This window comes from Gigantopelta aegis, chromosome 11 (genome assembly GCF_016097555.1).
Source record: "Gigantopelta aegis isolate Gae_Host chromosome 11, Gae_host_genome, whole genome shotgun sequence".
NCBI classification, from domain to species: Eukaryota; Metazoa; Mollusca; class Gastropoda; order Neomphalida; family Peltospiridae; genus Gigantopelta; species Gigantopelta aegis.
In genome coordinates, this window is record NC_054709.1 from 14,227,608 (window position 1) to 14,240,096 (window position 12,489).

Here is a 12,489-nt window from a genome sequence, read left to right on the forward strand (position 1 = left end):
GCCCCGAAAAATACCTAGTCAAACCCTCCCACTGGAAATGCTGGCTACGGGCCTGTACATATAACAGATAACAAGCAACTTAAACTAATCGATGGGTTGTTTAAATACTACAGAGGTCAACATACTTGTAATCATCAAAAAAAGAGAAAAAAAAAGAACTATGTTTTTTTGTTTTTTTTAAACCGGACTAAACTGTGCTTCAACAAATAACGATACAAACAATGGTGGTGTGGTGCTTTGTTGTAACAGACACTATTGTTCTGAGTAAATACAAAGTTACTACTAGAGCACATTAATATATTAATCAATAGCTATTGAAAGAAAGACATGTTTTATTTAACCACGCACTCAACACATTGTATTTACGGTTATATTGCGTCAGACATATGGTTAAGGACCACACAGATATTGAGAGAGGAAACCCGCAGTCGCCACTTCATGGGCTACTCTTTTCGATTAGCAGCAAGGGATCTTTTATATGCACCATCCCACAGACAGGATAGTACATACCAAGGCCTTTAATATACCAGTCGTGGTGGACTGGCTGGAACGAGAAATAGCCCAATGGGCCCACTGACCAATAGCTATTGGATATCAAACCTTTGGTAAGATAGACCGTACATAGATATTGACATATACCTATACATTATAATAAGTAACCCTCGATATCAACAAATAAATTCATTTTAAATAAAGGTAGCTAAACTGCGGTCAATGGTGAGACAACCTTTGAAAGTGTACATACGTAACATGAAAGTTCAATTTGTAGATAAGGCTTAATTTGTGTGAAATTTGCTGCTAAAAATATACAAAACATGATGTGACCGCTTTGATTTAGTTTTGTATAACTATGTATATTAGCTAAGTATTATATATCATTTGATACTGTTCAGATAAAACTAAATGTTTAAATAGTTTTAAACCAAACGCACGTACCATTCTAAACAGATAGGTAGCGAAGCAGTAGCTATTTTTATATTCAGTAATATTTTATTCACTAAATTAAAAAAAAATCGTTGCAAAATTCTCTTTTTAACCTCACACCCTTAATTCTGTCAAGATCTGCAACATTTTTTTAGAGATACTATTTTGAGAGCGACACAATGTGTATCTTTAATTATTTCAAGGGAATTCCCTAATGTGACGTCACCACACAATATGGCGTCCCCAAACTTGGAGTCTTTAAGTAATGTTTGGCAACATCTGCCGCAGGGCCACGAAAAACCACTGAAGCAAGCTTTCTACACGACCGCAGCTAATTTGTTTCTCATTGTAGCTGGCGGAGCATCCGTTGCAGTATATTTTATTCTCAATCCGTTCCTAAAACCGCTTTGCTGGGCGCTTTTGTGTGGGACGTTTTTGTACCCCCTGAAGCGCACCCTAACAAACGTTTTGAAGCAGTGGCTGCAGGGTTTGCGACATTCGAACACACCTTTCGTTGTTGGCGTCGTTCTTTTACCGATAAAGGTTTGTAACATCTTATTTGCAAAAGGAATGACATTTGTTTTGTTTGGAATCTGGACCGGGTGGGGGCATCCCTCGATTGACGATGTTGGTTATGTGTACGGAACCGTGCAATATGTCATGTGATGTCTCACGTAGAAATGCAGTTAATAATATTTCAGGGATTCTAGATTATGGTAGCCCCACTCCCATGGATAGTGATATATCAGTTCAAGAAATCTAGGAAGAACTCTATAAATTTTTAACAAAAGTAATTACTTTGCTAAGTTAAATTGGATATCCACCTTTGAGTTGAGACAGCAGGAGCATTGGAAGGGATTTGACATTAAGATGGTGGAGAGGGTGGGTGTGGGAGGAGTGTCCTCCTCTTGCATATGGTGTTGCAAGGGTAATATTGTCAGAATATTAAATTCATAAAGAACACTAGAATATGAGTATATTATATGATGTACTTTTCACTTGACACTTAGCACACCGAGAATGTTCCGATAGTTGCCATTCGAGAGTCCTTATAACTTGCAGACTTGTATTATACTGTTTGCAGCTAGCGGACGCAATGTCCACTAAACTTCCACAATTAACGATAGTGGAAATTTGTAGGCATTTTGATTTGTTTTAAGGAAAATTAAGACTTAAAACAAATTGCTGAAATATTAGGGAGACGGCTGCTGCCCCAGCTCCAATGGCCCTGGGCAGTTTTATGTGGATATAAATCCAGGGCTCGAACTTAATGGCGGCACCGATGGCAATTGTCGTCATTGAGATACAAATTGCCGTAGGTAGAGAGTATCACCGATGGCACTTTTGTGCTGTCGATAAAGCTCCTGAACAATGGTGAAATGTATACACCTGGTGTACATTATCTGCCAAATTTAACATTTGCACATTTAAAAGATGTCTACATATAACAAGATAGCCTTTCAGTCAGGTTTATTTGCTGCAAATGTCACTTTAAAAAAAATTGCCATAGGTAGGCTCAAAATTGCCGTCGGTGGACTCTTTCACCCATTGCAATTCTTTTAAAAATTGCCGTGGGAGATAAATTCTTAAGTTCGAGCCCTGTGCAAGAGGAGGACACTCCTCCCACACCCACACCCACCCTCTCCACCATCTTAATGTCAAATCCCTTCCAATGCACCTGCTGTCTCAACTCAAAGGTGGATATCCAATTTAACTTAGCAGAGTACTTACTTTTTTAAAAATTTATAAAGAGTTTCACCCATGGCAATTCTTTTAAAAGTAGCTGTGGGAGACAAATTCTTAAGTTCGAGCCCTGAAATCTCAACTTATCACTTTGGTCAGGCCTCAGAAAATGCACATTGGCATAAACCATTTATGGATTATTCGGAGACAAATTCAGATCTGGGTATGGGAACTCTCTTAACATGCCCATGTCCACTGAAAGTTCAGGCATGCCCATCCTGGACTTCACCTCTGACTTCGCTAGTTACTAATTCTAGAACAGGACCGATAACCTTTTCCTTTTTTACATAACCTGTCATGATGATACATGTGTGTGTGTATATATATATATATATATCCTAAATTGAATGGGCAAATGAAAATGGGTTACCACACACAAATTATCTAGACTTGTGCGAGTGATATGCAAATAAAACTGTTATCCTTGTAATATTCAGATCAAGGCTTTTTTGGAGGAAACCCTTGGGTCTGCATGCCTTGAGTATCCAGGGCTCGAATTTAAGCCTAAAGTTGTCTTCCATGGCAATTTTTTTTTTAATTGCCATGGATGAAATAATCCACTGACGGCAATTTTTACCCTGCCTAAGACAATTTTTTAAAGTTACTTTTAAAGTATATAAACATGACTGACAAGGTTTTTTTTGCTGTATGGAGACATATTTTAAATGTGCAATTTTTTAAATTTTATACGTTGGCAGATAATGTACACAAGGTATATACATTTTGTCATCATTGAGGAGCTTTACCGGTGGCACTTTTGTGCCATCAGTGATGCTCCTGACCTACAGTAATTTATATCTCAACACGGACAATTGCTGTCGGTGTCATCATTAATTAAGTTCGAGCCCTGCATGATTATATATATATATATATATGTATATAAATATTTTGTAAACAATATTCTTTCTTCTTTTTATTATTTTTTTTATATATACCACAGAAATTAATGTAAGTAATGTTTTTGTTTTAGCTTATCGACAAAACTTCTGATGCTCTGAGCGATATTTTCCGACAGCATTTGAAAGTAATCTGCAGCATCCTGTGTGGTTTACCAGTTCTGTATATCATCTACCACTTCGGACCGGTTAACAAGATCGTCAGCATCCTGCAGTTTGTCATCTTTCTCTTCCACGAAATCGTCGGCTATTTCAGCTCTGCCTGGGTAAGTCCCACCCTTGTGTCAGGTCAGGTCAGGTCAGGTCAGGTCAGAGTTTAACGTGCACATTCAGAGCAAGCTGTTGTAGCTCACGCCTGTCCTGGGAGCAGGTGTCGGCCTCAGCCAGTTCCTCCATCCAGGACAGGAAAGGGGTGGAGAGGGTGAAGGGGGAGGGACCGCCTGCACTGTCAGGTGCAAGGGAGCACCTGCAGTCCGACCGTGATCGGTAACAGGCGGAGGGGTGGTTTGGTACTATGGAATTTTGAGTCCCGAAGGATGAGTCCAAAGAGAAATGGTGCACATTTATGAGAAGAAAGAAAGAAAGAAGTGTTTTATTTAACAACGCACTCAACACATTTTATTTACGGTTATATGGCGTCAGACATATGGTTAAGGACCACACAGATTTGTTTTAGAGGAAACCCGCTGTCACCACATAGGCTACTCTTTTACGACAGGCAGCAAGGGATCTTTTATTTGCGCTTCCCACAGGCAGGATAGCACAAACCATGGCCTTTGTTGAACCAGTTATGGATCACTGGTCGGTGCAAGTGGTTTACACCTACCCATTGAGCCTTGCGGAGCACTCACTCAGGGTTTGGAGTCGATATCTGGATTAAAAATCCCATGCCTCGACTGGGATCCGAACCCAGTACCTACCAGCCTGTAGACCGATGGCCTGCCACGACGCCACCGAGGCCGGACATTTATGAGAAGGGAATAGGCGCATTTTTGTATGGTCCGTCGAAATAGTGAAGAAGGGAGCTACGTATATAGTTTTGGAATTTAGTAAATCGAGAGTAACTCGTTAAGGGGACCTAGATGGCGTTGAAATGTTTCCCTAGGTTGCCCATAAGGCCCTTAAAAGGGCCTGAACTGTTCATGTGGCATGACAACCCAGGGTAGACTCGATAGCAATTGTGTATGTAACCTGTGTGTAATAAGGGTCCCCATTTTATACAAAGGTGATAGTAGACCTAACCCACTGGTAAAGAAAGAAAGAAAGAAATGTTTTATTTAACGACGCACTCAACACATTTTATTTACGGTTATATGGCATCAGACATATGGTTAAGGACCACACAGATTTTGAGAGGAAACTCGCTGTCGCCACTACATGGGCTATTCTTTCAATTAGCAGCAAGGGATCTTTTATTTGTGCTTTCCACAAGCATGATATCACAAACCATGGCCTTTGTTGAACCAGTTATGGATCACTGGTCGATGCAAGTGGTTTACACCTACCCACTGAGCCTTGTGGAGCACTCACTCAGGGTTTGGAGTCGGTATCTGGATTAAAAATCCCATGCCTCGACTGGGATCCGAATCCAGTACCTACCAGCCCCACTGGTAAAGTGTTTGCCTGAAAGAATCAAATGGGGTGTTACCCTTCCAGGGCTAGCTCTGGGTCCACAGAATGTTTTTAAAATTATCTATAAACATCAACTCGTTTCACTAGTGCGCCATGACTGGCATATCAAAGGCTGTGGTATGTGCTATCCTGTCTGTGGGATGGTGCATATAAAAGATCCTTTGCTACTAATGGAAATTTTTTTGCAGGTTTCCTCTCTATGACTGTCATAAAATGACCATATGTTGAACTTTGACATCCAATCAGTGTTTGAGATTAACGGTATCCCGACATCCCGGGGATACCAGAGTTTAATTTTGGATACCAGACTTCAAGAACCCAGTATCCCACTGGGATGCCATATAATACTAAATTCTCGGGTGGGACACCAGATTTTGAAATGTTAGTATCCAATTGGGATACTGGCCAAGAAAGTTAATCTCGAACACTGCCAATAGTCGATGATTAATAAATCAGTCTGCTCTAGTGATGTTGTTAAACAAATAAAACTTCCCTTTTTTTTCTATTAAACTTCAGAAATCTGTAGAAACCCAATTATTTGAAATCTAACAAAATATCAATTGTTTCATACAATTATTTCGCCAAATTAAAATAAAATTTGTCAGTTGTTTTTGAAATTCGCAATTGGCAAATTTGGTGAGTGCCATTGCTAGCCCTGCCTACCTCCTTCCACTGAAAGCTGATACTTTTCAGGTTGCGAATATAGTTCAGCATTTCATGCTTCAGCCAATCGGAAATTTTGGGTCGGAAGTGCAAGAGGGTGAGATGGGACCCTCGACCCCAAATTCAATGCCTACTTTTTAAAACAAGTCATTGTAAGATAAATGGTAGGGTTCTCTGTAACATGAATAATCAACTTGTTCTTTTATGTTTCATTTCCAAATAATTACATGTTCAAAATTGTTTGCCTTAAATTTACTTTTGTATTTTACTTCTTTTTTTTCTTCTGTGTTTTTTCATTTTTCATATATGAACCATCTTCGTTGGTTACTTATTTTGTATTTTCTCCTTATCCCACATATGGATCATGTTCGTTGCTTACTTATTTTCCTCTATTTCCCAGTTATGAACCATGTTTGTTGCTTTCTTATTTTGAATTTTCCCAGTTATGAACCATGTTTGTTGCTTTCTTATTTTGTAATTTCCTCCATTCCCCAGGTATGGACCATCTTTGTTTCATATTATTTTGTATTTTCTCCATTTTCCAGGTATGGACCATCTTTGTTGCTTTCTTATTTTGTAATTTCCTCCATTCCCCAGGTATGGACTCTCTTTATTGGTTACCTACTGGCTGTGGTCTTCTACTGGACTCCGGAGAAGACGAAGCAGATGCGATATTTCGCCATACCTGTGTGGGTAGCTTTCATCCTTCATGTTGCCACGGTAGCCGGGCCGCTGCGGATTCCTCTTCTCTTCTGCATCGTTGCCATGATGATTGTTGGCTTCACCACCGAGGTCAAGGTCAACAAGAAACAAACCAGTGCAGAAGGTTAGTCCGTTTTTGTCACAATAGGGAACATTTTGTTGAGTATCGCGTTGCAATTCGCTACACAAGTTTCAGAAATTTTAAAACATTAAACTGACAGGGCTAGATCTGGTTGAGTAGAACATTTCGCCAAATATTCGATTAAAATTTTAAAAATGTAGAAATTTTCTTACAAATTATCAATTATTACATGGATTTATTTCGCCAAATTAAAATAAAATTCACCTTCAATTTTTATTCAAATTTGCATTTGGTGAGTGCCAGAGCTAGCCCCGAAACAGTGGTTGATAATCAGTTTCCAGTCAGTTTGAAATATCACTAATCAAAGTTTCCTTATGAAAGTTTATGTCATAATAATTATTAGTCCGTCCGTCCATCCCACATATAGTTTTTATGATGGGTTTTTTCACAATACCTCAAGATACTGAGTTGAAATTTTGTGTACATCTTTATCGTGTACTGTTACAAATCATGTTTGAATTTCATGGTGATTTATTCATTATTGACCGAGTTGTAACTTGTGGCTCTTGAACTTAGGAGATACAAAAATATGTTGGACCCAGTAGTGTACATGTATTGCTTTTGCAGTACTCTCAGAATGCTTGTTTATCCAGGGTGGGATGTAGCCCAGTGGTAAAGCACTTGCCTGATGCATGGTCGGTCTAGGATCAATCCCTGTCAGTGGGCCCATAGGGCAGTTTCTCATTGTGCACCACGACTGGTATATCAAAGACAGTAATATGTGCTACCCTGTCTGTGGGATGGTGCATATAAAAGATCCCTTGCTACTAATGGAAAAATGTAGCGAGTTTCCTCTCTGAGACTATATGTCTGATTTACCAAATGTTTGACACCCAGTAGCTGATGATTAATAAATCAATGTGCTCTAGTGGTGTCATTAAACAAAACACACTTTAACTTTAACTTTGAGCTTGTTTAACTATTACAGAGTCTGGCGAAACGTCCCAACAAACCACAGACCCACACGCAGTTGAAAGCAAATTAAGCAGCACAACAACAACAACAGCAACAACAACAACAAAAGAAGCACCAGCAACCAAACCAAACACTCTAAATGTTGGTAAATCTTCCGAGGACACCAAGCCTACAAAGACTGAGTCAGTGGTGGAGCCCGCCCCCTCATCGTTAACCAGCCAGTGTTTTATAGCTTTGTTCTGGGGTCACATGCTTGTACGACTATGGATGCACATGTGGGCCATCATTCTTCTGCTACTGCTTCCGTTCGCGCTGATGATTGTCAAGATTGTAGGTGCGTACATTTATATTATCAATTCTAAAATTTACTTTAAATTTATTATTATTTGTTTTCATAATCATCAAATAGCTGCATTAATGTATAAAATCTGGTAAAGCGCTCACTTGATGCGCAGTCGGTTTGGGATCGATCCCCGTTGATGGGATCATTGGGCTAATTCTCGTTCCAGCTAGTGCACCACGACTGGTATATGAAAGTCCGTGGTATGTGCTATCCTGTCTGTGGGATGGTGCATATATAAGATCCCTTGCTGCTAATCGGAAAGAGTAGCCCATGAAGTGGCAACAGCGGGTTTCCTCTCTCAATATCTGTGTGGTCCTTAACCATATGTCCGACACCATATAACCATAATTAAATGTGTTGAGTGCATCGTTAAATAAAACATTTCCTTCCTTTCCTTAATGTATAAAATCAGGCACAGGTTTAGGTGGGAGTCCAAGGGGCTTTTTAATTTTAATGTATACACTGCTAATAAGTCATGTGCAGGTGTAAGTTTATTCTTACTAGGCTTATGGAGCTTGGGGACGGAGAGTGCCTGTACCCCATACTTGAGGGTAAAAATGTACTTTTTCCCCCCTATTCTATGAAAAGATAAAAATATGATTGTGCCAATGCATCTGTAAACAACATGGCACCCAACAGTGGAAATAGAGATGAAGGAGATAGTACACAGGTGGGGCACCATCAACAGATTGGCAAGGGATAGACCGGTGTGGAGCAACTTCGTCGCTGCTCTAAATGTCACAAGGCAAGACAGGAAATGATGATGATGATGCCCATGCCTTCTAGAGACTGTGCCGTCCACTAAAGATTGTGTCTCCCGCACCACAGATATCATTCTTATGGGCTTGATCAGATGAATTTTAAAAAAACATGCAAGATATAACATGGCCATTATTTTTTATTACTCTGTTCCCCAAAGATATATTTTTAAAAAACCCTGAAAAGTGTAGAGAAAAACATAACTAAAAAAAACCCCACAATGGTTGATTGGTCACAGAAAGCAAGATTTTTGTAAAAATAAAAAGATATATATTTACAGTATACTTTGTATATATATGTATATATATTTTTAAAATGTGATGAAAAAATTTGCAGAACATAAAAAACCTTCTTTTGGTTTTACATTGGCTTGGATAATTAAAAACAAAAAAGAGTCCATTTATTATTGTTTACATGTTTTGGCAATGTCCATTATTTCTCTTTAGTGCATTGCATTATAAAACCTGTTTTTATAATTTCATGCAGACACCATATTATCAAGGGATTGTAAGTTCAAATGTTTTGCTTATTTCATATGAACTACATGCGACTTGTTACACATAGACAACTGTCATTTCAAATATTCTGTCCAATATATCGGGTGGCCCCCTAAAAAACAATAACTGTACTGAATATGGAATAGTCAAAAAAGTATTACAGTCATTACTATATGAATATTTTCTAAAAATTTAAAATAAATGTTTCCACTGAAACCACCTACATTAAAAGTATATATAGCGTAGCACTAATCAACGTTTCATCAGTAAAAAAAAAAATTCTTCAGGAGAAGAAATAATCAAAGTGATTGGTAAGTAATACTTGTGGATATTTGCCACATTAAGTGAAAATTGTAGGCCTATAGGTCAAATATTGTTAAAATAGCAATAGATTTAAAATTGTAAGTAACAAATTGCGACACCAAAATCTAAGTGAAATTGTATATATTTTTGTTTACTGCTACTTGAAAAGATGGTCATGCTCTTAGGCTGCCCTCAAATGTTTTTTTTTCAATGTTTAACGTCAAAATAAATATAAAGTATAGTATTGAAATAGTATTGATATTTTGATCTGTCTAAAAATGATATGCTCCTGATGAGATTGGTTCTGGACTGCTCAACATTTCACTATGAGTGGTACAAAATACTGTGAATAAGCTTGCCACCTTATGCAGTATGGTATAATTTCAAAATACAAAATGTAAACATGTTTACGCCATTATGTGGTTCTGCAGACAGTGGAGGAATATAACTTAGAGGACGTTTTAGAACAAGATGGCTGACAGTTGTTTTGTTTTTATTGTTTACATTGTTTGGTATACAAATATGTTGATTTCATTAATAATGTATAAGTAAAAGCTACACAAATGTTTTTTTGTTATTACTTCAATTTCATGTTGCATTTTAGTGTGACTACCATCACACAAATTAATTTGAAGTCTGTCCCATTTTCCTACAAAAAATTTTTTTGTAAATAATTTCAGTTTGGTTTCACATAAGAAGAAAAGTAAAAGTGTTTTGGAAATAATAAAAAAACCTATTTTTGTGTCCAATTTGGAAAACAATCGGCTCAGAAATAAATAACTTATTGTAAATTCCAGAGTCTGAAAAAAGGCATTCCCCGTGGGAAGGACTACAGGGTTGCATTAATTTCAGAATCAACAGTATATATACAATGTAGCTCATCACATGATGAAAATCTGTAGGTGCTCTGTATATCTGGGTACAATTCAGAAACACATAATAATAATAATAATAATAATAATAATGTCTGACCCAGTCAGTGTAGTTCATATGAAATTGTTGATTGTAAATTAATTTTTGTATTTTTTGTTTGTGACAGGACGATACTGAAGTTTTATTTGCTTCTATTCACTGTGTTTGGTTTATCCAGTAAATGTTTCTGCTTCTGTCACTGTTGACCACGTACACATTTAGAAACAGTTGTATGCATAGTGTTTTCCCTATAATTTGGCAAGGCATGGCAGACTAAACACTTTTGGGGCATTTTCACCATTTTCGGGTAGAAATAAAAATAAATGCAATTAATGTGCTTGCTTTAATAAATGAATGGCAAAATATATCACAGGGCTATTTTATGAAATAATAATACATTTTCTGAGTTTTATAAAGGCAATTTTAGAATTTATTATTGAAAAGGGCTTGTTTAATCTCAGGACAGCATGGTGCTAAAGCAATATGGTGCTTGACTATTGAGGCATGGTGCTGCACAATTCCAAAACAAGCTGGGGAAAACACTAATACATGTTTTATCCAATTTTTAAGATGTCATCAACTAGCAGAGACTTTTTAACGATTGTAATTACATGTCAAATATATTTTTTTGCATAAAATATTAGTGGCTGTATATTAAGCATGTTTCTGATCGTTCTAATATTTGTACTAGCGTAAATTTAATTTTATTTCCTAAAATATTATTATTTTTTACGTACAAAATTATTTGAAGACAAAATCCAGTTTGGGCTTCTTACAAAGATTAAGACAATCAGGAACACATTGAATATACAGACACTGATATTCTAAACAAGAAAATATATTTAATATATAAGTTTAATCGTAGAAATATTTTAATAGCTGAAAACATCTTACAATGCAGCAAACTCGGGAATGTCCCTTTAATTACCGTTAGATTTTACCCACGTTTTGTATAGACAGAAATCTTGAAAAAACCAATACAGTGACACAATTCTACAACATAGATGATAGTCATGTCACTTATATCAACTTCGCTGAGATGCCTAGGGCAAAAAGCAAGGAATTTTGTGCCGGCTGCCATTTTGCCTTTTTATGGAATACTCTCCAAGAGGGGTGAAAGGATGTGACAGTGTCATAACATGCATTGTTGTATAAAAGCATTTGTGATGACATCATATTGATTGTGTAGCATACTTTGGAGGCTTCTACCCCTCTTGAAGAGTATTCCATAAAAAAAAGTAAAATGGCAGACAGCAAAACATTGCATGCTTTTTGTCCAAAGAGATCTTAGCAAAGTCGAGATAGGTAACATGTTTATCATCTAGTGTGTGGAATTTGTGTCATTGTAATGTTGTGGTTTTTTTTTTTTTTACGATTTCTGTCTTCAAAATGTGGGGGAAATCTATCTGTACTTAAAGGAAGGAGAATAATCGAAGACTTTGTTAACAATGTGGTTCGGACTTTAGTGTGTTTCTAATCTTTTTCTGATTTTTGTAGTGTCTCAAACTGTTTTTAACCTCAAAATAATTTTGTATGTATGAACAAAAAAATATATATATAAGAAATAAAATGAAATGTGAGCTACTACAAATATTGGCACTAAACATGATCTTGTGGTTTGGTCAGTTAGATGCTAACTCATCCATTACTGCTGGGTTCATTGTGATCATTATCTTTAAAAATAGGGAGCGGATCTTAGCCCAGTGGTAAAGCGTTTGCCTGATGCACAGTTTATCTAGGATCGATCCCCATCAGTGGACCCATTGGGCTATTTCTCATTTCAGTAAGGGGTGGGATGTAGCCCAGTGGTAAAGTGTTTGCCTGATGCACAGTTTATCTAGGATCGATCCCCATCGGTGGACCCATTGGGCTATTTCTCATTTCAGTAAGGGGTGGGATGTAGCCCAGTGGTAAAGTGCTCGCCTGATGCATGGTCAGTCTGGGATCAATCCCCACTGGGCTATTTCTTGTTTTAGCCAGTGCCTCCACAACTGGTATATATATATCAAAGGCCGTGGTATGTGCTATCCTGTCTGTGGGTTGGTTATATTTCCCTGA

The 12,489-nt window shown here is 37.4% G+C and overlaps 1 protein-coding gene across 1 annotated transcript in view; it reads left to right on the forward strand.

Moving 5' to 3' along the window:
* Positions 1-1,158: 1,158 nt before the first annotated feature.
* The window catches only part of LOC121385035 (transmembrane protein 245-like), a 61,014-nt gene continuing 49,683 nt past the window's right edge, over positions 1,159-12,489 (forward strand). The window contains exons 1-5 of the mRNA XM_041515571.1: positions 1,159-1,467; positions 3,638-3,829; positions 6,456-6,684; positions 7,631-7,951; positions 9,206-9,226. Coding sequence (XP_041371505.1) covers positions 1,159-1,467; positions 3,638-3,829; positions 6,456-6,684; positions 7,631-7,951; positions 9,206-9,226 — 1,072 coding nt within the window. The remainder of the gene's footprint in view (positions 1,468-3,637; positions 3,830-6,455; positions 6,685-7,630; positions 7,952-9,205; positions 9,227-12,489) is intronic.